At 35.2% G+C, this 25,808-nt stretch overlaps 3 protein-coding genes and 1 long non-coding RNA gene across 4 annotated transcripts; 2 read left to right on the top strand and 2 right to left on the bottom strand.

Annotated features, from left to right (window-relative positions):
• Positions 1-11,091: 11,091 nt before the first annotated feature.
• On the bottom strand, positions 11,092-11,722 carry LOC124436886. Its single transcript, XR_006945526.1, has 2 exons — positions 11,492-11,722; positions 11,092-11,423 (listed from the first exon to the last, which is right to left on the bottom strand). It is a non-coding gene; the product is annotated as an uncharacterized LOC124436886 (long non-coding RNA).
• A 155-nt stretch (positions 11,723-11,877) lies between these two features.
• On the top strand, positions 11,878-19,108 carry LOC124437520 (charged multivesicular body protein 4c-like). Its single transcript, XM_046987481.1, has 5 exons — positions 11,878-12,167; positions 16,906-17,080; positions 17,629-17,743; positions 18,042-18,162; positions 18,528-19,108. The coding sequence occupies exons 1-5, from the start codon at positions 11,981-11,983 to the stop codon at positions 18,644-18,646; spliced, it is 717 nt and encodes a 238-aa protein (XP_046843437.1). The 5' UTR covers positions 11,878-11,980; the 3' UTR covers positions 18,647-19,108.
• Positions 19,109-19,457: 349 nt separating this feature from the next.
• On the bottom strand, positions 19,458-20,375 carry LOC124437519 (6-phosphogluconolactonase-like). The gene has a single exon (XM_046987480.1). It carries the CDS (start codon positions 20,271-20,273, stop codon positions 19,539-19,541), a length of 735 nt encoding a protein of 244 aa, XP_046843436.1. The 5' UTR covers positions 20,274-20,375; the 3' UTR covers positions 19,458-19,538.
• Positions 20,376-20,478: 103 nt separating this feature from the next.
• Positions 20,479-24,691, top strand: LOC124437522 (RNA-binding protein 12B-B-like). The gene is given in 2 exon segments (XM_046987482.1): positions 20,479-21,238; positions 21,241-24,691. Coding segments are annotated over 2 exon segments (1,365 nt in total). The 5' UTR covers positions 20,479-20,575; the 3' UTR covers positions 21,943-24,691.
• The last annotated feature ends 1,117 nt before the right edge of the window (positions 24,692-25,808 follow it).

Raw genomic sequence — 25,808 nt, 5'->3', positions numbered from 1 at the left:
AAGAAGTTTCATCTTGCTAGAGTTGTGGCTATAGAACGTTAATGGGGAGTGGGGTGAGTGTCTTCATCCATTCAGTTGTATCTGAGTTGCAAGAAGTTATTTAATGGTATACAATATGTAGAATTTTGCGTTAAATCTTTTAGTCAGGAAGAACAATTTCTATTTCTGTCTTTTTGTCTGGTGGAGGCCAACACATTTAATAATATTGACGTCACAGCCATGGAATTTTACGTATAATGGCTCTATGTCCTTGGGAATTTCTATCAAGTTTTCACTGAAAATCGACACAACTTCTTGCTTGAGGACTAAAATCATAAAGAAAGAATTATTACGAATCAATATTTATACATCGCTTGCACATTCCAAAAGCAAAGCTGTTAACACACGAACTGTTGGCTGCATTCACAAAAACAACAATAGATAAAATAACATAATCAGTGATTTCACAATGGTGCCAGTCAACTGCCATTTAATAAATATGCGCATTGTTTCTTAAGAAATTCCGTTTTTCAGAATTTTAATGTTTCCGGGATACCAAATGTTTTTTTTACTTTTATTTTTGACTTTACAATTGATGACTGACCAAGATTGTTTACTTTAGAACTCTTGTGGCAAAATAAATTTAACAAAATCGCCAGGTGGCAATATTCACAAATATGCACACATTAAAATCTTTCGAATAGAAACCGTTTTAAAGCTCTTATTAAAGAAACACCGTTAAACTTTTAAAAACTGGTAACCTTTTTAGAAACTGGTAACATGTTTCATGAGCCACATGCAACGTTACCGGCAGTAAGGTGGTGTCGAGGTGTCGGCAATAAGAGAGGGAAGTGTCAAATAATTCGTGAGGAAAGCAATTTATAAATTATATTTTTGATCAACAGTCACATAACGAAAACTTAGCTCTGCAAATTAGTTTAAAACCATAGAAAGAAGATGCAACAAGTTGAAGGTCAATAAGATTATCGCAAAAAAACGTAATATTTTAAAGACCTGTTTTATTGTCATTTGTAAAACAAACTTCATAAGCGGGCGTGTCTTGAGTAAAAAGAACGAAACTGAAGTCACGTTATTCACATGGGCTCTTAGAGGACTTACAAAATTAGAATTGCCTCTTGTCGTTTCTTATTTACAAATCTAGTTGCAATAATTTCATTCAATTTAAAGTCAAGGAGGAAAATGAAGATATTTGATGCTGAAAAAATTCTTGCACAACAAAATTGCAACACTTGAAGTAATTTATGCATTAAAATTCAAAAAAGGCCACTTAACAGCATCACATATCATGCAGCCTTAATCAAGTAAAATGCATCCAACGTGATCTAATGCTGTATTGTTCTGCCTTACATCTAAAATACTTGTAACCCTGCCAATTTACCCAGAAAGCATGATTTCTAAAGCATGATAGAAGCTAAACTACAATCAGATGGAATTTACGGGAATCTTTAACAAATTCGTATATTGACATGAATGCTGCTGTCCAAACTGTGAATTTTTTCAAGAGGGTGAAAAATTTATGGATAAATTGTAAATGCTTGGTAAAGACGATCTCGCGAGCGACATTTCAGTCATCGATGTTCAAAAGCAAGCCAACATTGTTTTGAGTTTTCTCAGCAGAAATTTACCTCCAAAATCGTAAGTAAAGGACAACTGAAGTGTATGCATTAATGCAAAATATCAAAGTCAATTTATGCGTGTATGTGATGCGATTTATGTCAATATGGTGTATGGTAAGCAGATTGATGCTTCTAAAATTGTTGTTGCCGACGGACTTTTAGTAATGATTTCTTTAGTGCTTGGGTAATCGTGGCCATTATATGGAAGCAAAATCCTACATTTCTGCAAATATATTTCAATGGACAAAAAATCTGTAGACATAAAGCGCCATACTATTATTTACTTTATCATAAACAAATGTTTGGGCTTTTCAGTTTATGATCAAATTTTCACTCTGATAATTTTTGCTTGATCTTTGGCAGAAAAAAGTTTTAGGGTTACAATAAACTTGCATGGTTTGAAGTCTGAGCTTTTCTAAATCTATGAACTGTCCCTTGTACCAAAATTCTAACATAACTCATTGCATAGAGGTTTGAATTGGGGTCTCTTGAGGGTCTATGCCTGACAACTTGGTAGAAATTTTTAAAGACAATATCTTTTTTGGATAGCATTATTGTAAAATAAATTTTATATTCTTAGACATGCTAATGACCATATATTTGGCATGATAATGAGCCTAAATATTTGGCAAAACATTCAAGTATTGTTCACTTCAATTTTTTTTCGAAAGAAACGTAAGCAAAATGTATTGTTTTTACGCATGAACGATCCCCATCAAAATATTTTGTATTGTTCTAAAACGCTGAAAATGGAATTTCCAAGGCTCTGAAATTCAAAAGTTCCCAGAGGAGAATGCCTTGGACATCCCAGGTGCGGAGCGCCTCCGACGTTTTATGACTGATGTTTGAAAAGTCCTAGATCCGCCCCTGGAGAAATTTAATTATTAAGAATATTTGCTGATATTTTACAGCAATTAGGCAGAATTCCTGTTGTTGTAATTCCGTAAACCCATTCGTTTCCTTGTACAAGAGGATGTCATGAATAAAGATGCAGTTACTACAGCATGGTTTTGCGATCAAATTGGAACATTGTATGACCTCATGACTTCTCGTTCAACAACAATGGGTTTAAGTCTCTTTGACCCAAAGAAGCATGCAGATGCTGTTTCATTTCTTGAGACAATCATAAAACTCTTTACACATATAAAAATAGGAATGAGTCTGAATTCAAGTTGAAGCCTGTGCAAACCGGAACAATTTTAGCAAAAAAAAAACAATTCTTCAGCTGCAAAACTATTTCGTTTTAGAGAGACAACACAAATTTTTTGGACAAGCCGCTTTACACAAGGTACATTTGAGAATTTTTTTCAACCATTAGATTCAAGAATCCAGTACCAACAGCACTTGAATTAAAAAATGCATTACGAATAATTACAGTTTCACATTGCCTTTCGGGCAAATCTACTTCTTCCTATGACAATGATGAAAGTACACAAAATCCTTCTTTCTTAGATGCAACACTATCTACATCCAAGGATGTCAATGAAGAAGATATATATTTTTGATTGATCTTTTGACTTAAATCTTGATTTATCTGCTTAAGGATCATCAGGCTTGGATCATCTTAGAGGTTTACATATCAGATGAAGTAATAAAGCTACTTTGCACAGCCGAAAGCATATTTGTCGCCAACGAAGAGCGTATAATGAAAAACAACAACATACTCAGTCTGGCGGTTGACAGTCTACATTCTTCATGTAAAGATTTTGATTCAGTTTCGATCCCCATTGATGCTCAAGTAAGCTCAAAAATTAAAGCTAAGATTTGTGCAAACGAGTTTGTTGACTTCAGTTCTCTTCTTAGTTCAAGGGGCTGTGATAGCCGATATCATCTCTTAGTAACTCAAAATGATGACTTCATTCCCACCCTTTCTTTGGAACCTACTACAAAGATTAAGCCCATAATTAACATTGAGATGTGGACTTCAACCTTTCAGATTTTTGTTGTGATATACACAAGTAAGTTTCCCAGGATGCTCCTGTATTGATGAATTATTCTGAGGTTGTTCGCGATTTAGCCGAGCGTGGTGCAAACTGGCAATTTTATGACAAACAGTTTCGTTATATGCGTCAAGCTCAGTTGCAAGATATGCCATGGGGCACAACTCATTGTAAGTTGTGGATCAAAGTCCAAAGTTTAATCGTAATATCGTAAATCGGTCACGTCCAAGACAATTTCAGTCTTCTCCATCGGGCATCTTCGCTCCATTGGGTTTTTGTGGAGTCTTTCATTGAGGATTTAAATGCTCAACTTGCTCCTACAAACATACTTGTTTCAAATGTGGTTCGCAACATTCTGGCAAAGGGTGTAAATTTCGTCCCTCAGACAAGTTTCACACGGCTAGAAAACCAGCAACAACTGCACAAGCTCCCAACCCCCGTAAGAATTAACTGTTTACTACCTTTGTTACAAGAATACAATGCCCAAATCGTTTTAGAGTTATTTGAAGGATTTACGTATGGTTTTCCCCTTCATTTTGAGGGTCTTTATAGCCCGTTTCGGGCCCACAATTTAGTATTGGCGAATCAAAATTTGGATGTGTTTAGTGCTAAGCTTGAAAAAGAGATTGCAGCAGATAGAATTGGAGGGCCCTTTCCTCAAACTCCATTTCTAAACTTGCATGTATCACCTTTAGGTGTTGGGCCAAAAAATGTTCCGGGCGAATTTCGGTTGATTCACCATTTGTCCTTTCCTCATGGGGCGTCTATTAACCATGAAATTCCTTCGGCATATACAACAGTTTCTTATTTGCGAGTAGACAATGCCATTGCAATTATTGAACGCTTGGGGAATGGCTGTTTTTTGGCAAAGACTGATATTAAGAATGCAATTCGGATCATTCCCATACGTCCACAAGATTACCCTCTTTTGGGAGTGTTTTGGAAGGGCAACTACTATTTTGATCGGGCAATGCCCATGGGCTGCGCGTCGTCCCGCCGCACTTTTCAAATTTCAAATGTCTAGCACTGCACTAGAATGGGTTGCTAAAGCTCATTTAATTATTGAACATATTATTCATATTCTTGATAATTATCTCATTGCTGCCCTTTCTTTCGTATAGTGTTGCGTTGCATTACAAGGGTTTATATCCCTTTGTAATCATGTCGATGTACTAATTTATTCAGAAAAAACGGTCGGTCCTGTAAATATTCTAACTTTTTCTGGCATTGAGCTCGATACGCATGCTATGGAAGCCCGTCTACCAGAGGAAAAAATCTTTAAAACATGCACGCTTCTCGGAAAATTCCTCAAAAGGAAAAAGGCCACGTTAAAAGGAATCCAGTCTTTGATTGGCTTATTGAATTTTGCATGCATGGTCGTCGTAACAGGCAGAGCATTTCTTCGTCGGCTAATTGACATTACCAAGGGCGTTAGTGTAGCTCATTACTATATTCGTTTAACACGGTCTGTAAAAGCAGATTTGAATCTTTGGAAATCTTTTATCGATGATTTTAACGGTCGGTCATTTTTCCTTTCCGACTATTGGCTTCCATCTAATGTGTTCAATTTGTACACAGAGGCTTCTGTAAGCTTTGGCTTTGGAGCCATTTTTGGTCAGTTTTCGTGTTACGAGCATTGAGTTCTATAATAACTGGAGCGGCTAACTTTACTGGGGCGAGGACGCCAAATCCATCGTTCAATTGTTGGATGTCGTAGTTTCCACAAAAAGAAATATATCGCTTCTCACAGGTGAGGTAGTTGTTTGTTTTGTTAGTCCGTCAACGATTGAAAAGCAATTATACATGCACTTGAAAAGCCATAAAATACATATTAAAGATCGTATTTTTTAAGACTGACTTGAACGCCAAATATACTGATGTTTTCCTGTTTTTGTTTATAAAATTCTGCATACTTTTCTGTAATTTGTTAATGCATGAAATCGTAAATTTACCCATTTATTTGCAAAATAGTTACCCTAAAACAAAAAAGATCCTGCACACATTTTGCTCTGTAAGTAAGTATCAAAAAGAAATGATCAGTCCCAACGGTACCCATGATTTGGAGCAGAGCTTGTTATGTTCAATTTGTTGACAACATGCAGGGAAGATCAAGGAGTAAAGATGACTGGAAGATGTTATTGACCAGGCAGAGTCTTAAAAAATGATAATGCTGTAAAGATAATTGACTTATTGTCTGCCCTATCCGGAGTTATTTAATTTGATCGTGGTCAAATTCTATGGATAGAGACAATGCATTCACTAAGGATGCCTTGAATGCTTTGAAGTTAAAGTTCATGATCCAAAGAAAGATGGCAAGAAGGTTGTGTGTGTTTTGATGCTTAATGAAATGTCAATTCACAAACATGTAAAATGGAAGGCCATAAAGTTTGTGTCTATGTAAACATTTGTACTGAGATTGATGATGACTCGATGCAGATGTGAAGCTTCAAACTGTATAAGCCATTGGGTTTTATGTAACTTAATGTTTAAATCATGTCATATCTTTATCAAAATACTTCAGTTGAGTGTTGTTTAAATGTTACTAATATCTAATGCACTATACTGAAGCATTAAAGATTCAGTGATGAAACTTTAAAGTTACTGTACTGTATATTTCTTATATATTTCTTATATTTCTTTAAGAAAAATTTGAGCTTATTTACCTATTAGAGTACAGAATGGAGATTTATCATATGCTTTATTGCTGCTTTTTTAAAGAAATGTTTTTCACTTTTCAAAGCTTTTCTACAAATTTTTTGCTTCTTATTTCTTATCATGAGATTGATGATATGGAGGTAATATAATCCAATAACTTTCTAATTTCTAAAAAGATTTTAAGCTTCTAGCATAAAAGTACACTATAGGTATGTAATTCATTTGGTTTTATTGCCTTGCTAAGACCAGGGGCGTAACTGTTGGGTGTGTGTGGGGGTGTGGCACCCCCCAATTGCTAAAAATAGTGTTTTTGCAGGGCATATTACCGTCAAGTGGCAGGGCAGTGTTCAGGAAGTAGAAAAATTACCATACCATTGAAAAACAACTAAATGATTACTAAGTGGAAATAACAAACCTTCATTTTTGACAATTTTGTCTTAATTCTACAGTGCAATGTGTCTGTGAGATGTGTAAGATTAAGTAATTATAAACACAGATACACATTCCGCTGGATACAATGATGAACCATTGCAAAATGGTGATAGCAGGGAGGGCACATTGTATATACACTTTGTGTATACACACTTGTTTATATATGATTTATAAAAACACGTGGATACAGAAGAAAACAAACAAACTACAATGACAACAACTCATTAACCAGAACCAAAGCAACCTCGCTCCGTAAGAAAATGGTCAAATTTAAGTTTGTTTTTGCAGTTATGTTTACGAGGTTTATCATGAGAAAGACCAAGATCCTGACAGTACAGATGCAGAAGCCAGAGCTCAATATCCTTGATGGTCTTCAACTGATTGATGAAACTGTTAAATCACTGGAAAGAATACGGAACACTGAATCAAATAGATGCGAGTGTTGAGTTTGCGAAGACTCTAGGCTCCAATCCCGAGGAAGAGTTTGCTAGAAATAGTAACAAAAGATCAAGCAGACGTTTGGATGACAACCCTGAGACTTTGGCAATTATGTTACTAAAAACTAACTATCGAAAATGCATGATTGAGGTCCTCAATTCCCAATGCAGAGAATATAGAGATAACATAAAAAGTTGTTTGCAAAAGATAAAACCCTTAGCTGTTATCCTTCAGCCTCCACTGACTAAATCAAATGTTGAACAAGTTGAAAAGGTCACTGAACTTTTTCCTCCATCAATTAGCGTAGATTGTATGTCACTGTATGCAGAACTTGAGATTTTTGTTAACTTTTTAAATGAGACAGAAGAAGAATGTAAAACAGTCCACGACGCCGGAGACACTGCTTTCAAAAATAAAGAAATTTTCCCAAACGTTTATAAATGCTACAAACGTCTGTTTACGGCTCCAGTAAGTGTGGCTGATACTGAAATATCATTCAGCAAAATGAAAATTGTCAAGAACTACTTGCGCTCAACAATGAAAGGTGAAAGGCTGGAAGAACTTACAGTACTGACTATAGACAACGGCTTACATTAGAAAGTTGGTATACCAACTTGGAACAAACCCACCTGAACAGATCACAGCAATTACCGGCACCTTACAAACGACTTATTCACAATACAAACAAACGATCAACTAAAAACATTACACTTCAAACTAATTCACAATGACAATGCACAATTGACACCCACACATTACAACTAAAAACGTCACACCTAAATCACACATCACAATAAAATATTTCACTTCACACTAATCCACAATGACAATACACATTTCCTGTACACACAATACAATGACGTAGGAACCAGATAACAAATACGGCTAACCTGACGTTTACTCCTCATTTGACTCTGAAGATGACTACCGCTAAGGTTGTCGAAACGTCAGTCTACAACAACAAAAACAGTCCTTCTCAGGACTTTATTAACCTGGACGATCATCAATTACAAACATATAACGATACTCCCGGGTTCAAACCATTTACTTTATAAAATACTTTGTATGCATATTACTCAGAATGCTTTGAATGCAAAACACAAAAAGGAATTACGAGTTGTGGAGCAGGACTGAGTCACTAAACTATCTTAATGATGAGCCTCCGTAATGAACATGAAATTTTGACTGCACTTGATTTGAAAAACCTGCATGTGCATGCGCTTGCTGCCCATAAAGCGACGGTGAGAACTTGTAGTAGTAAAGGGGAAAGCAAAATTGATTGAAGTGCAAATTTTTTTTGATATTGTTGCCTGTCTAATTATCTCTATCGTTATTTCCACCATATCGGTGTGAAAGTTATAGTTGAGATGAGGTGGTCATTTTAAAATGTCAGGAGCATGAATCCTAATCTCTATCCAAGGAACAGTTTTGGTGCACAGACCAGTCCTATGTCATACCAGCTAACTCCTAACAATCCAAATGATAAGTAGAGTGAACTACCTGTTAATAAAGTTTAACAGCAGTTTCATTAAACCTGCTATGTTGAGTCTGCAAAACATCACGAGACTAACCACATGGCGAAGAATGGAAAGCAGCAGCCAATTCTCGAGAAGGCACGTTCAGAAAACATAAAAGGGTCCAGAAAAGGTTTAATCAGCTATTGGATTGCTTCGTTGTTTGTAACTTCTTTTTAGAAAGAATAGAACAAAATTTTAAGGAAAGTTTCGTGTCAATCCTTAAAAATCAAAATATATGCTAAAGGTTCAACAAATATTTGGCATGCTCAACCTTTGGTTCCCAAGTAAAGCTATAATTCGAGATAATTGTAATGATTAATGTATTTTTCATTCGATTAAGATTTAAAATTGCAAGATGAATATTTGTAAAAGAAAAATCCTATCATGCATTGTAGTAGTGTGCGAATTGAATCGTCAATTCGAATTGCATGATATAACAAATGTGTGTTTAATTAAGTTTTGATTTGGGTGTTTGGTAATTTCCTTTCATTCAAATTGATAAATAAGTGTGTATATAGTAGTTACCTACCGACGTGTATGCATTGCGTACCTATTTCTCTATTTGACAGACAATTCCGGATGTTATACTCGACGAATGTAATTTAAAGATGAGGAAAAATACGAATGATGAAAGAAGGAGAGTACAATTTTGTATGTGTCTAATTTCTATTTATTTCACGATTGTCACGGGTTGGCGCCAGTGGAAGGGCAGGGGGCTACAGCCCCCCTGTTGGGGAATCCAAGCCCTCCATCGGAGAAAATTTGACTATTTGTCGGGAATGAATAAGAAAAAATGTAATTTCCAATGCCGATTATTGCCGATCGTTTAAAGTAAAGTCAGCACTCAGCATCGGCAAAAATTTTTCATACACGCCCGCTATCGGACATCAAATAATAAAGTTACTCTGAAATACTTATTTTTGAATGTTCATTAGAGAAGAGATATGCAAATGCGGCATTAGATATAGTTGCATATGCAATCCCCACGACGATTGCCCGCTATTAGTTTTCTGTCGGTTGTTTTTTGCAACTCCACTTACGAATTTTGAAAGACAGTTTTTTTGTTAGAAAAACTAAAAAGCTCTGTTGTTTGAGTTTCAAATAGCAAAGAGCATCAGATTCTGCCAGTTTTACATGTATTGCGGCTATTGTCTTTAATAAATCGCCATCAAGCGTCTGTACAGCTAATGATGTTAGGAACTCATTGTGATTAAGGGAACAAACTGGATTTGGTTACCGTAGTGAACAAGTTCAATGCTTGGTTTTCCAAGTACAGAATTGTTCTTTGAACATGAAATAATGAAATCGAATGATTCACCGAAGTTATATCTTACTCGTGCATTATTAATATTGCCTCTTATGTTTATAAATTATTTTTATAGTACACCACTGATTCATTATATACATGCAGTCAAAAAGAACTGCTCACCAGTAAAAAAGTTTAACAGGGTAACATTAAGATAAAGTGACAAAACATAAGATTTAAATTAAACAATAAAAAAGTAATAGTATATCTAATAACTAATGGATCCTCGTCTTACTTTGATTACAGCTTTGTATAGGTTAAAGAAGATGTCCAATATGTTAATAAAGCTTTGACGGAGATAATTATTATTTGATTTTTACTATCCAACATTACTAGAAAACCCAGGGCATTCTTTTTACTTATTGTATAGCTTTGTTATAGCCAATCATATGTATATCCCTGGATTGCATGCATGACTAGGAGAGCTGTTAGTACAACGGTGATTGGTGGGGATATTCATATATTCAGTTGTGTCAGACTGACTTCTTTTAAAATTAACTTTCTTTTAAAAAAATTATGTAGGCACAACCAAATACATAAAAAACAACCCATCCCCCAAATTAGCGTTCTAGTTGCGGCAATCACAACTAGTCGAATACGTAGAGTTAATTTTTTATGTAGATGTAAATTATTATTTCCAAAGCAAACTACATGTTTCAACGATTTAGTCAAAGCGATTTAATAATTTTTGAAAATTTTGTCTGAAAAAAAATATTTGTAGGCAAAGCGCATTGTCACATCAACCTAGTATTCAGCCCTCCCGTCGGGGACCTTAGCCCCTCCGTCGGGGAACATCTGACGCCACCCCTGACTCATTGGCATAGTGTTTATGTTTATGTTATTAACCCCCGTCGTATAATCGGTATAGATAATATTCACTGGCAAAATTATCTTAAAATCTCTAAGGACAGCACGCATGCAGTGTCGCAACTATCAACTATGCAGGTAGTTTTGGTTCTGCAATGTTGAGTTCAAAGCATAATCATTCATTTCTTTATAAATCTTTTGTTGCTTCAGTGAATGAACACAGAAATATTTGTTTAGCATGACCAAATATTTGGGCTCGTAGCTGCATCGCTTTTATGCTAACGAAACTGCAGTTAGCTAGGGTTGCCACGAAAAGAAAACAACTTTCTTTTGGCGGGCTTCTCCTACTTTCTTATTTTTTCACGACAAAAAAATCATAATTGGAAAAATTAGTTTTTTATTTAATTTGGTAATGGCAATCTTTTCAGCCATGAAAACGCATGAAAATTTGCACCATTCAGGTAGCTTGTCCTCGTGACCAAACTTAGTAATTTTTACTACTAGATCAGCTCTGGTGAGTTTAGATAGCCCCGCCTGAATAAATAATTGCAACTTTTGGAAGTTTGGCAACAGGGGGAAGCTTTCTACACTGATCAATGCATTTTTGATGATAAATTATTCGTATATGGTCACTCTGGAGCTGGTCCCTTTCCTTCCCTCGAAGACTCATTGACTCCGTCGATTTTGAATTTGGATCCGCCACTGGTTTTTCCTAAAAATATTTTAATTTATAAAAGTCATAACAAGAATCTAATGTCAGTAGAAAACTTAAATACTTACGCTTTGAAAAACACGCTGTCAAGATCATAGTGTATGGCATTTTTCTTGAAAGAACTATCTGTAAAACTTCATTTATTTATAAAAATTTCAACTTGTCACTTCAACAACTGTGGGGGAGGGGGAGGACAACACAAAAATGTGACAAGGTTTGGAGGCTCCAAACTGAGGAGCATGTAAATTTATTTTCTTAATAGTTTCAGTAAAGCATTTGGCCTAGTCTTACCCCTTCCAAAGTACGAGGGACGTATGAAAGATATGATATAGCGTTTTTCTTTTGCCATTATCTGCACATTTCCGTTATGACGTAATGTGTAGCACGAAAAGTGCAAAATCATACGCATTCTCAAAATAGATAATTACGTACATGTCCCAGAACTCTTTTCGAGTTGATTTTAATTAATGCACTATAAACTATGTTATCCTAAATCATATCAGTACGAAGTTTTCTTGTTTACTTAAAATTTTTGAATATTTCAGTGAATTTAAGTCATGAGTTTTCTTGCCAGAGCGTTTGGCGCTGGCCCCTCAAAGAAAGAGCATGGTCCTTCAACACAAGAAGCGATACAGAGGTTACGAACGACCGAAGAAATGCTTCAGAAGAAGAGTGATTACTTGGAGAAGAAAATAGACTCGGAAACTAATATTGCTCGGTCAAATGCCAGCAAAAATAAGCGAGGTATAAGTTGTGTAACTATTAAACAAAGCGAACTGGTGTCTCTTCTTTTATTTCATGATTTGTCTTGTCGATTTATTGGTCAATAACATTTGAGAATATTTAGCAAATAGTGAAATTGTCGATGTTAAAAACAATGGGGTCTCAAAACGTACAAAACAGGCTTTGATTGTTATATTGCTGAATAAGCACTTACATTTTTGGAGTACTGTTATGTTGTCAAGATCTACATCTATATAACTTACAAGTCAGCCATGTTGTTAAACTATGATTATTGACAATTATATTGGTTATTGTGAATTGTAACCACAATGAGAAGGGGGTTTAGTGTCATTGCCATTGTGAGTTGTGATCACCATGAGATGTGGTTTAGTGTCATTGTTATTTTGAGTTGTGATCACCATGAGATGTGGTTTGTGTCATTGCTTTTCATCGTGAGTTGTGGTCACTATGAGATGTGGTTTAGTGTCATTGTTTTTTTATCCTGAGTTGTGATCACCTTGAGATGGGGTTTGTGTCATTCTTTTTTATCTTTGTTATCATGAGTTGTGATCACCATAAGATGTGGTTTAATGTACTTGTTTGTTATCATGAGTTATGATCACCATGAGATGTGGTTTAATGTTATTGTTTGTTATCATGAGTTATGATCACCATGAGATGTGGTTTAATGTCCTTGTTTGTTATGAGTTATGATCACCATGAGATGTGGTTTAATGTCATTGTTATTGTGAGTTGTGATCACCATGAGATGTGGTTTAGTGTTGTTGTTTGTCATCGTGAGTGGTGATCACCATGAGATGTGGTTTAGTGTCATTGCTTTTCATCGTGAGTTGTGGTCACTATGAGATGTGGTTTAGTGTCATTGTTTTTTTATCCTGAGTTGTGATCACCATGAGATGTGGTTTAGCATCATTCTTTTTTATCTTTGTTATCATGAGTTGTGATCAGCATAAGATGTGGTTTAATGTACTTGTTTGTTATCATGAGTTATGATCACCATGAGATGTGGTTTAATGTTATTGTTTGTTATCATGAGTTATGATCACCATGAGATGTGGTTTAATGTCCTTGTTTGTTATCATGAGTTATGATCACCATGAGATGTGGTTTAATGTCCTTGTTTGTTATCATTAGTTGTGATCACCATGAGATGTGGTTTAATGTTATTGTTTGTTATCATTAGTTGTGATCACCAGGAGATGTGGTTTAATGTCCTTGTTTGTTATCATGAGTTATGATCACCATGAGATCTGGTTCAATGTCATTGTTTGTTATCATTAGTTGTAATCACCATGAGATGTGGTTTAATGTTATTGTTTGTTATCATTAGTTGTGATCACCATGAGATGTGGTTCATTGTCATTGTTTGTTATCATGAGTTGTGATCACCATGAGATGTTGTTCAATGTCCATGTTTGTTATCATGAGTTATGATCACCATGAGATGTGGTTAAGTGTCATTGTTTGCCATTGGTTGTGATCACCATGAGATGGTGTTTGATGATTTTGTTTGGTAAAACAAAATTCAACAAAAACGACAAGTTTATTTAAAATAAACATGTTTCAACATCTCATGATGCCATCTTCAATATTATGAGGAATATTATGTATGTGATGAATATATATGAGTAATATGATACTGTGATACAATTTTTACACTTATGAATAGATTGTTATATTACAATGAAATAGTGGTAGAATTAATGATGAAAGTATTTACAGGCTGAATATAGTGTTTAAACGAAAAACTTGAACGTTGAGATTAGGGTTAGTTTTGTTAATGTGAAGTGCTTCTTTGATTATGAGTGCGAATGTAATATCTGCAGTGTCGATGATTTTAAAGCAAGCGGGTGAATAGTTAGTTTTGCATGAAAGTGATTTTAAAAGATGTCAAAAGATGTGTGAGTTTTTGTCAGTTGTGGTGTGTCCCCTGATTCTGGTGGCTGAATTACATCCCGCGCAATCGAATTGGTATACATAGATTTAATAGAATCAGGGATAGGATCTTTGAATGAAAAGTAGTTTTTGATTTGAAAGAAGTGAAAATTAGTCGGATGTTAATGTCAGTGCCAAAGCGTTTGATGATGTTTGTAAGTCTGCGTTGTGTGTGTCGTGAATAGAGAGCTTTAGCAAGAGTACGACTATGACAACGAGTGCGAAGTTTGACCGTGTAAGAGAATGGCATGAGGACGTTTTTGTCGTTATCGCTTCGTCAAAATTTTGTTTTAGCTATAAACAACAGAACGAGCCTTTTTATTGTAAAAAATACCGACGTTTGCGAAGCAGCTACGGCTCCATTTGTCAATAATGATATCAACTAATCGGTAATACTGATTTTGCGAGAACATAGGATTCTTTAGAGTGAAAAATCTTCACTATTTTAAATTTTATGTACGATATATTTATGCTATTTTATTGTTTGTTTACCGTTTACTTTGCGTGCGAAATACATGAAAGTTTTCAAGGTCATATTTTCCTTTTAAATGCACATATGCGCTCAAAAAAGGTTCTAAAGTAAAGCCTGGATGCTGGAAAATAGTACTGTAAACTAATTTTTTTACACAATGAAAAAATATACCTACTTTCTTTGCTTAAAAAGACATCGTAGTCGCCACTACGAATTTTTTACAAAACATCGTTCTCAAATTGATTACGGCTACGTATGTTGTTGTCGCAACAATGTTTTCGCGCCAAAATGACGTAATTCGTACTGGTAGTCGTACTCGTAGTCTTTGCTAAAGCTCCCTAATGATGTGCGATGTACGGTAGTTTAAAGTAAAGAGTTTTTATGGACTGTTCGTTGTTGTTGCTCCTGATTGTTATATCGGATGTTTTGGTGTTTGCTTTGCAGTTGGTATTACTTTTGTCATGGAGATATCGTTTGGCAGCTTTGTTGATGAAGTGTAGTGGGAAAGAGTTGCGTAATAAAATAGATGTGATGTTCTTTAGGTCTTGTTGAAAGCCATTGTCGGTGTTGTTAATTTTGTATGCTCTGTCTACAAGTGTGCTTTTAATCCAGTCTTGTATGAAAGTGGTGTAAAACTGAAGTAGTTTGTCAATAGTCCCGTGTAAGTTGGTTTGTGATACGTCGACGTTGTATAGGTGTCATGGGATTATGTTAATAAAATGTCTAGAAAGGTAGTTGGTTTTGTTTTCCAGTTTCGAAAGAAAATTTAATGTTCGTGGGTTGTTTGTTGATGTAACTAAAAAAGTTCATAGCCTCAGTCTCGTTTGTAAAAACACAAAAATATCGTCAACGTATCTGCCGTAGAAAAATGGTTTTGTGTCGTCGTAGTTAGTAATCCAGTTTCGTTCTTTTGAACCCGTAAAAATATTTGCAAGAATAGGTGCAAGGGGAGAACCCATCGCAACACCGTCGGTCTGGTCATAAAATTTTCCATCAAATAAAAATGTGTTTGTGCCGTTAGCTATTAAAAGCAGTTGTTTTAGGTCTGTCTTGGTTACGGTGAACTTAGGGTTGTCGGTGAAAATAACGTCAATGGCTAGATCAATCGTTTCAGTAAGCGGTATGTTAGTGAATAGGCTTTCAACGTCGTAGGAGATGAAGAATTTGTGACATGAAGTTGATGAGTTGAAAGATGAGAATTCGTCGAGGAAAGTGAAAGAATCTTTAGTGGAGTGGTCATCTGGTATGAGTGGTGTTAGTATGGAACTGAGATACTTATCTAGATTATAATCTTGCTTTAAAGTCATCGACACTGCAGATACTACATTCGCACTCAAAATCAAAGAAGCACTTCACATTAACAAAACTAACCCTAATCTCAGCGTTCAAGTTTTTCGTTTTAACACTATATTCAGCCTGTAAATACTTTCATCATTAATTCTAACCACTATTCCATTGTAATATAATAATCTATTCATAAATGTATAAATTGTATCACAGTATCATATTACTCTTATATATATTCATCACATACATAATATTCCTTATAATACTGTAGATGGCATCATGAAATGTTGAAACGTGTTTATTTTAAAATAACTTGTCGTTTTTGTTAAATGCGCAATATCAATAGTGCTTTTACGCAGTTACGGTAAAACAAAATTTTAAGGTGAAGCAGACTGAAAAGTTTATTAACTGTCCACTCAAGATTCAAAATTTGCGTACAAAAAAACCAAATTTTCTCCAAATTGTGCACCTGAAAGCTTGGGTGCACAGTATGTATACAAAATTTCCAGTCTGGAATCTAGACTCACTGTAATGCTCTTTTGAGTTGTATTGCTCAATAAAACCAAGGCTCAAATACATAAAACAGAAATTTTCTTCCTTAGCAATTGTGCAGTTTTGGTTGTTGGTGGTCATTTGAACAATAGACTGTAGATTTATTGTAGTATAGTGATGAGGTTGACTTCTCCTTATACAGTTGATCAATGGCATTCCATAATTTTAAATAGTAAACCTTCACCTATAAATACGTATGATAAGTTAGTAAGCTCTTTCTCATGGTGTGGGAAGAGCTTCGACTCAAGGACTAATGCATGCACTATTTTATCCTGTAGTGATCGGTAAACATTAGACTATTAAATATATTGGTTTTGAAATGGTTTGCCTTTTCTGTAGAATGAATTGAGTATTACAATAGTGGTGTTCTCATTCTCACAGTTTATGCAATGAGGCCCTATAGGCTGAGGTTTATGGAAAAGGCAAATTGCCTTTTGACAAAAATAGATTACTGGAGGAAGTTTCTTGAATTTATTTTAATTCAATTTATAGCTGCGTTAAATGCACTGAAACGAAAAAAAGCTTTGGAAAAACAACTTGCTCAAATCGATGGAACACTTTCCACAATTGAATTTCAACGACAGGCATTGGAGAATTCCAACACAAACACAGAAGTATTGAGCAGCATGAAGTATGCAGCAAGTGCTTTGAAGCAAGCTCAACAACTGTAAGTACTGTTATAAAAATTTTGGAGGGGGTATACAGTTTACATTTATATTTTCTTATGTTCGAGGGAATGGTTGCTGTTTGTTTGACAACTTTTGATGTCTGGTGCCACCCTGAATATTAAATAAGTTTGTTCTCCCCCCTTCATTGTTGAATTTGAAATTATCAATTTGTTTGATTAAGACATATGTTTCCCAAAATGTATTATGAAGACAGTTTGTTATTTATTCATTGTAGCATGTGTCACATCATGTATGACTTGACTAAAGTATTAGCATTTTCATCACATTGCCAAAAACTAAAAATGGTTATTTCTTCCTCTCTTTCCCAAGAGAAGTAATATGCCTTCATAGAAAATATGTATTTTTCATATTTTTTCCTATGTAGAATATAGATGTTTACAATGCTCTCACTGTAGAATGAACATGAATATTTGTTGTGTGTTTAGCAGTTAATCTCTTCTAATTTAAACATTAAGTTTGCATGGGGACTGTGTGTTTGAAAACTCCATGTCAGGTACAAGTACCAAAAATTTTTATGCCCTTCCAGAGATGTTGATGATGTGCATGATATGATGGATGATATCAGTGAGCAACATGAAATAGCCAATGAAATTGCTTCGGCAATCTCCAATCCAATTGGCTTTGGTGTAGATATTGATGAGGTATTTTTCAAATCTTGATTACATCTTTATTCTTTTAATCAAGAACTTAAACTTAAATTATGTTTTTGTTGTTTTACTGTGGTTTTTAAAAGCTTCAACTTAAGTAAAAATGAAAAAATTGAAAATAAAAATTGAAAAATAGTGATTTCAAAACTTCATTAAAACAAGCGTTTTTCAATCGTATTGCTAAGCATAAATGGACTGTGAGTTCTTCCTGTCCACATTAGCTGACATCTAAAAACTATCATGAAAATTACAGTGTTCAGAAGAGTTCAGTTAGCAAATTTTCTTCTGACAGGATGAGCTGAATGCAGAGTTGGAAGAGCTTGAACAAGAAGAGCTAGATGAAAGAATGCTAGAAGTTGGAGGAGCTTCACAGTTACCATCAGTACCAAACACCGAAGTACCAGTACCGGCTGGTATGTTGAAAGTTTATCATACAAAGCAAAATTTTGTTAATGCGAAAAAACTTTTCCAGCTGGCAATTTGAAGATACCTATATAAAAACATTCTCCAAAAAACATCTCCTAAACTGAAGGTTTGATATTAGCAAGAGACAAGATATAATATTTAAAATTTATTTCAAAGTCATTAACTTTTAAATAAAGTTTAAATATTGCTTTTAAGTCTCGTCTCTTGCCAACATAAATTTGGATGTTGAGTTTACAAGATGTTTTATTTGGAATATGTTTTATCATAAATTTTAAGTGTTAAGTAAGATTTTTTTAAATAGAAGTTTTACTCCAGAACATGATGTTGTAACAATGTCATTATTTCCCTTCAGGTCGAGCAAAAAGAAAGTTGCTGCCAATGATGATGATGACATGGCTGAACTTGAAGCATGGGCGTCTTAAAACATATGATGAATTACATCAACAACTTGATAAAGTACTAATGATGTGAATAATTTCAAGTGACTATATGTATACATAGCTTTGGACAACATTGTAATTAAAATTTAGTATGTATCTTTGACAAATATTTTTGTTTAATCAAAAACATTGAATGCTAAGAACCAATCTCCTTGCACAAGTTTTTTACAATTTACTTACTTAACAAAACACTGCCTTGTATGCAGCACTTACATAACAAAAAGAAGATATATGTCATTTTGTGAAAAAGTTTATATAAAGTATTGATTAGCGACGTTGTGACGTGCAAGTTTTCTGTAATAAAAGTTACTTCTTTGAAGAATTGAAGTTCTTTTATCTTTATAAGCAAACAAGGCAGTTGCATGGATGGCTAAATAAAGTAATTAAGTTTTACTGTTATTCATGCTACATTGACAAATTTTCTCAATTGGTTTTGAAAGCTAATCTAAATAGAATATAAAATAAATTATAGCCACAAATTTTAAATTCCAAATGTCTTCAGAACAAAACTATTGCATTTAATTTTTAAACAATAGTATTTACCAATAAAATTGCCTTTGTTACCTCAAGTCTGCCACTGCAAAGGTAAGCTGAAAAATTAGCCAATTTAAACAACACTTACTAAAGTTTTATTTAGTTGACACAAAAAATTTTCCAAAGTAGTTTCCTATAATTACTGATTTTGACATTTGAAAGACTTTAACTGTGTGTTCTCAGGTCACAACATATTGAGTCTGTTTTAAGCAAAATTTAATAATTATGAAAACAATGAAAAATGGAATAAAAAGCTTATAACACTCAAATGAAAGTTGTGTAAAGACAATGATGGAAACAAATCATCATTTCAGCTGCATCATTCATTTATTGAGAAAAACAAATTGAATACAGAATTTACATTGAACTCAGTTTCTTTGAACAAAATATTACTTTTTCTGAGTCAAATGGCTTGCAGCATCACTGTCCAGAAACCAGTGAGTGGTACCACTTGTCAATTTCACTCTGGCTGCGGGAATAGTGTTATTTTCATTCTCTTCTAACACTTTCTGAGCAACAACAGCCTTTCCGCTACCAGCAACAATAAACAGAGCACATTTTGCAGAATTGACAGCTGCATAAGTTAGAGTTATACGGCATGATGGTGGTTTTGGAGAATCGGCTATTGATGCAACCAAACAATCTGAAACATCAAGGAGTCGATGACCAGGAAACAATGAGCATATGTGGCCATCCGGTCCCATGCCGATCAAAAGTAAGTCAATGCTTTTCCCATCATCTAGACTCGACTTAAGTTTGTCCTCATAGTCCTTTCTAGCTTCTTCCAATGATAAATTTGGGTTGATGGTATAAATGTTCTGCTTTAATATGCCCTTTACTTTGGATATGAAATTCTGGTTCACAGCATTATAGTTGCTGTCAGAATGAGAAAGTTCCACGTACCTTTCGTCGCAGAAGTAGATTTTCCATTTGGAAAAGTCCAAATTAAGAACGTCTGGTAGTTCCAACAAGCCAGCTGGTGCAATGCTGGCAACACTTCCGCCGGAGAAAGCTATAGAAAAATATCCATGGTCCAAAATGGCTTCTCGCGCTTTTTTTGCTATGAATTTTCCGGTGCTAGTTTGCAGTTCGGTTTTTGTTGAAAATATTTGTACATCCACCATGATTTTGCAAATAAATTCAACGAAGGATTTTATTTGTATTGTAGTAAAATTTCGAATTACGTAATTTACAATTGCTAGGTACAAACAGGGAAGTCGAACAATATCTATCAGTGACAGTCATGAATTATGGGGGATATTGCTTGATATTGCCTATATTGAATTATGGGGGCTTCTTGTAAACAGCATAAATTAAGGGGCTGCAACAATTCTCGTCGATATTTGAGAACATTTTCTGAGTTTATTTGGATATTCTTATTTAACGTTGAATATTTTTGATAAAGTATTAAGTACAGCTCAAACTGATGCCTGTTATCATCAAGCTTAAAGGCATACCTTGGCAAACAACGACTCGAGAAGTGAAAACGTTTTTTCGCGACTCAAAGTTGTCAGACAGCGACATACACTTGGCGACACACGAGAATGGCAAACCTTGTGGTATTGGATTTGCCTGTTTTTACGACGACGAGGATGCACGTAGAGCCATGGAAAAGAACGGTGCGTACATTGGCAAGCGATATGTTGAACTGTTTTTAAGTAGCCAAACAGAAATGGAAAAAGTGTTAACTGAAAGGGCACCCTTGCCATCAAGGGGCTCGTCTAAGACTGGTCGTGGAGGTGGTAGCTTTGGTATTAGTGGACGGAAACGTTCACGGGATCGTAGCAGAAGCCCTCTTGATCGACACGGAACAAACTTTGATGTGGGAGTTGGGAACAAAACTTCAGTAGAAAAAAGAAGTCGAAGTCCTCTTCGAACAAGTAAGGGGTCTTTATTTGGGGTAGGAAAAACAGGAATTAAGAGCAAGGAAGGCAAATTTAGAGGTGGGGGTGTAAGAGGTCGTGGTAATTTTGGACGTGGTTCTAGGGGTAAGAGAGGTCGGGGAACATTTAGAGGAGGGAAGGTTTCCCAATCTTACACAAGCACATATTCTGATGATTCATCTAAAGGAAGGGCTTTCCAATCTGGACACAATTTTCCATTGATGGAAACTCAGTTTTAGGAAACAGTGACAAAGGTCTTTTTCTTAAATTAAGTGGACTGCCATATTCTGCAAAAGATGCAGATATTCAACAGTTTCTTAAAGGCATTAAGACAGCTGCTGTTTATATTATTCCCAATAAGGAAGGGAAATATGCTGGAAAATCCAGTGGAAGTGCTTTTATTGAATGTGCCTCCCATGAGGATTGTGAACGTGCACTAAAAAGAAATGGGAAGTTCATAGGTAACAGATACATCCATGTTGTCACATGTTCCATTCAGGATATTGTGTCAACACTAAATATTGATATGAACTTGCTATCGGGTTCGTTTTCTGGTGACAGTGGTGGAAATACTAGTGGGTATTCCTCAAAACCAGCTGAATCAGTTGAAGTGGACAGCTCATTGAGTATGGTGGCAGAAAGTGCAAACATCAATTTGGCTGACATCAAAGATGGATGTGTTGTTGGCATCAGGAATTTGCCTGTAGCTACAACACCAGATGACATACTTGAACTGTTTAAAGGCTTCCCTGCAATACCAGACTCTGTGAGGATCCATTACATTGACGCCAACCGCTGTTCAGGAGATGCTATGATTACCTTAGTGAGCAATGAGCGTGCAAGAAGTGCTATCAGGCAACTGAGTGGTAAGCTACTTAGTGGAAGAAAAATCGAGATGTTCCTGTTGTAGGTATTTAAATCCAAGATGTTACTGTTATCGATCAAGTAACTTTTTCCCAGTTAAAATAGTGACTATGTTTTTGTGCTAAATGAAGATACTTACTCCTCAGCCTGTCTTGCTCATTATTCCCACAAGGTATTGAAAAGTACTGTATGGTCCTGTAGGGTGCAATTATAATTCTAGTATTTCAGAGTAACTCATTTAACTCTATGGAAAAAGTAAAAGATGAAGCTTTGTTTATTGTTTAAAGGCATTTCATGACGCTAGTAAGTTGTATGTGCTTTTTCTAACAAAATTTATGGTTTGCAAGAGCAATGATAATATTTTTGCAGTATGTTTGAGATTACTCACAATCAGCGATTTAGTATATTATTTTACATAGAGTTTGTGCATCACCAATGCATTCTTTGAGGATAGTTAATTTTCAATGTCATTGTTGATGTATTGAACTAAGAATTGCTTATTAGCGTTAAAATCAAACAAGTGTCTGGATAATATAAATGTTTCATGCAAAGAAAAGGGCTGGTGTGAGCTGCTGATGCATTTAATGCGTTGTAATTGGGCCAGATTTTAAATAGATTTAGTGACTGCAATGCCCGAAGCAACAATGAAATGATTCAAAAAGTCGACCACCTATATATGTGTAAATGTTCACAGCAATTCCACGAATACAGCTTTCAAGACCACGTATTAATTGCATAGAAATAAGTTATGCTTTCTTGGGCTCGTTGATGGAACTAGTTTCCATGTTGTACGGAAAGTTTTTCCGCAGCTTTTGAAAGTTGGAAGCCCATGTCAAAGACATAGAGGGAATAGTGCTTCATTAAAGAAACGTTTCTCAAGCAATTTAGGCAATCTCGATGTCAAAGCATATTGCATAAGCTATTTTCATGTGAATCAGCCCAGACATGAGAAAAAAGTGAAATAACCAAAGCAAATTAACTTGATAACCGGATGTAACGTTTTGAGAAATGAAGTAAAACTTCATCCAGCATTTCAGGCGCTTTTACATGCATTCGAATCAAACTTGCCGCCGTTTAACTATAATTATAAAGGAAGTATTATCGTTTGATTAAATATAAATTGTTGGTGCCTTTGAAAAAGCCAGTGTGTTCTGCCCATACCTTTGATGCATGAAAATTGGTCAGACTTTTAATCAATTTTGCAACGTTTGAAGCAGCCGTGAAATGATTCAGAAATGTATATTCATGAATTTTAGTTTCTTCAGTAAGTCGGCATCTAGTATATGTGTAAATGAAAATGGCATTTCCAGGATTAAAAAGGTCAAGACCACGTATAAACTGCAGATTATTTAGACATTTTATGTTCATTTCTGGTACTATTTTCTAAGTTGTAAGGAAGTTATTTCCGTAATATTGTAAAATTGGAAGCCCTTGTTAAAGAAATTGTGGTGAAGGCGACGTAAAGTGTCAAAATGAACCGTATTCTCGAACAATGTAGGCAATCTTCACAAAAGAAAATTGCATAAGTTTTTTCATGTGTGTAAGCACAAGGACAAGCGTAAAGAAAATGTCAACTTGCCAAATCAAATTGACTTGATAGCCAGGTAAATCTTATTGAGAAGTGAAGTCAAATTGAGCAACTGCAAAGAAAAAAGCAACCATGAAATAATTCAAAATGTAAATTCGTGAATTTTTGCTGCTTCAGGAAGTCGGCCATGTAGTATATCTATAAATGAATCATAGCATTTCCTGAAATAAAAGATCAGGACCACGTATAAATTGCATAGAACTAACTTTATGCTTACTGTGGTTCTTTGTTGAAACTATTGCACGGAAATTCTTTCCGTAGTATTCTTACGTTGGAAGCCCTTGTTGGAGAAATTGAGGGAAGACGATGAAAAGCTTAACGTCTGAAATGTTCTCAAGCAATGTTCGCAATCTTTGCAACAAAGCAAATTGCATCAGTGAATATGTGTGTATCCCCACCAGCACAAACTTGAAAAATATCAAACAAGCCAAATCAAATCAAACTGATTAACCGTATTGAGAAATGAAGTCAAACTTCATGTAGCATTTCAGGCACTTTAACATACATTCGAATTAAACTTGCCACAGTGAAACTATAATTTCAAAATGAAAGGAAATGTGTCGGTTTGATATAGCATAAATGTTTCATGCCATTGAAAAGCCTAGTTTGAGCTGCTGATGCGTTATAATCCGCTATAATTGGTGCGATTTTTACTCAACTAAGCCACTGCAAAGTATGAACAACCATCTGAAGCAACCATAAAATGGTTCGAAAAAGTCAATTCCTGAATTTTGTTCACTCAGGAAGTCGACTATAAATACATAGGAATAAATTAATTTAGCTATAACAGGAATTCAAAGTTCAAGATCACGTCTAAGTTTCGTAGAAACGTATTTAGGCATTCCGTGGTTCATTTCAGGAACTAATTATTTAAGTTTTATGGATTTCTTTCCCAAGTGCTTGAAAGTTGGAAGCCCTTGTCAAAGAAACACAGGGAAAGACGACGTGTAAAGTATCATAAATAAAATGTATTCTCAAGCAACATAGGCAATCTTCACAACGAAACAATTGTGACAATTAAGTTATTTCATTTGCATTTACACAAACGTGAGAAAAGTCAAATTAGTGAAACTATCTACATTAACTTGTCAACCTTTTTTTACTACTTTCGCGTAAATTGTGTACACTTGAATCGCGCAAGCAATATTTTAACGTTTATTCATTTTTCAAAATAAAGAAGTCGCAATAAATCTGTTGCGTTAGATCATGCCGTTTCCTTTTGTATTTTTTAAATATTTTGTTCAAAAGCTATTTTGTTCGAGGGGTGGGGGGGGGGGTGTATGCTGACAACGGAGGAAGCTATACATACCGAACAATTATTTTGGTGAGTGATATCGGACTTGTTTTTTGACTTAGAAACAGTACTCAACATCGAGAAAGAAGTCTTAGTAAATAAGCACCATCATTGTGTCCATACATGCAAAAAAATTTTATCAGATTTGATGAGCACAGACTGCCACCTGCTCTATACAGTTAAAAAGTTCAGAACAGGAGGTGTGTTGAAGTTTATCAAAACGAATCTGGTAATGAAGTTAGCATATATGGTTGCAGTTACCAATTTTTCAGTTTATTGGCTTGTGACTTTCTACTGGAGGTTGCTGAGAGCTGTTCCGAAATTGAGCTGCACCTAAAGCTCGGAAAATTTGGAAGACTGCTGTTTGATATCGATGATTCAAAAACAAACTTTCAATGCGACAAATTAACGTCTTCGGTTAGGGAGACTTATTCTTCAGTTCAAATATTTGTATAGCATGCCCCTAACACGGTGCTAGCTACAGCTACGCTAGTGTCACACTGATATTTTGTACGTAAACCTGTAAAACTTCCCACTGTCGTGTAATAATTCACAAATAAAAATCTTTGAAGAACGCTGTCACCGATCAAAAGTCTAAACAAAGAAAGCATCAAATTGTGTTTAATGACATGGCTCGTGCAGGTGCTTAAAACACTTGAAAAGTTCTCAAAATGAAAAATAAATTTAAGGGCTCTTGAGAGTTTCTTAAAAAACAAAATTGAAACTTTAAGGTCCTTAAAAAGTCTCGCTTGAAAGTGCTTGAATGACACTAGCTCCGTAATGTCCAGTCACAGTATGGAGAAAATACAGTAGAACCACTTCACTGAATTTTTTCGTGTCACGCATATCCTATTACGCATGTGATATTGGCAGCCAGTGAATTGCATTGTGTGACCCATAGGATTGACGATATGGCAAACGGCAGCCAGTAAACTAAAATACACAGCAGCCAGTTGAACAGCGAAGTGGCCCTACTGTATATTCCTATAGTGTGGTCCAGTTATATCTGAACAGATTAATAAGTTTATTC

This window comes from Xenia sp. Carnegie-2017, unplaced genomic scaffold (genome assembly GCF_021976095.1).
Source record: "Xenia sp. Carnegie-2017 unplaced genomic scaffold, XeniaSp_v1 HiC_scaffold_16, whole genome shotgun sequence".
In the NCBI taxonomy this organism is placed as follows: domain Eukaryota; kingdom Metazoa; phylum Cnidaria; class Anthozoa; order Malacalcyonacea; family Xeniidae; genus Xenia; species Xenia sp. Carnegie-2017.
This window is presented reverse-complemented; position numbering and strand designations above follow the sequence as displayed.

Bases quoted from the DNA above. Each gene is read 5' to 3' on its own strand.
- LOC124437520 (XM_046987481.1), top strand. From the start codon at position 11,981: ATGAGTTTTCTTGCCAGAGCGTTTGGCGCTGGCCCCTCAAAGAAAGAG. The intron at 17,081-17,628 runs GTAAGTACTGTT...ATGCCCTTCCAG, and splicing joins TTGAAGCAAGCTCAACAACT to AGATGTTGATGATGTGCATG. The intron at 18,163-18,527 runs GTATGTTGAAAG...ATTTCCCTTCAG, and splicing joins CGAAGTACCAGTACCGGCTG to GTCGAGCAAAAAGAAAGTTG.
- LOC124437519 (XM_046987480.1), bottom strand. From the start codon at position 20,273: ATGGTGGATGTACAAATATTTTCAACAAAAACCGAACTGCAAACTAGC.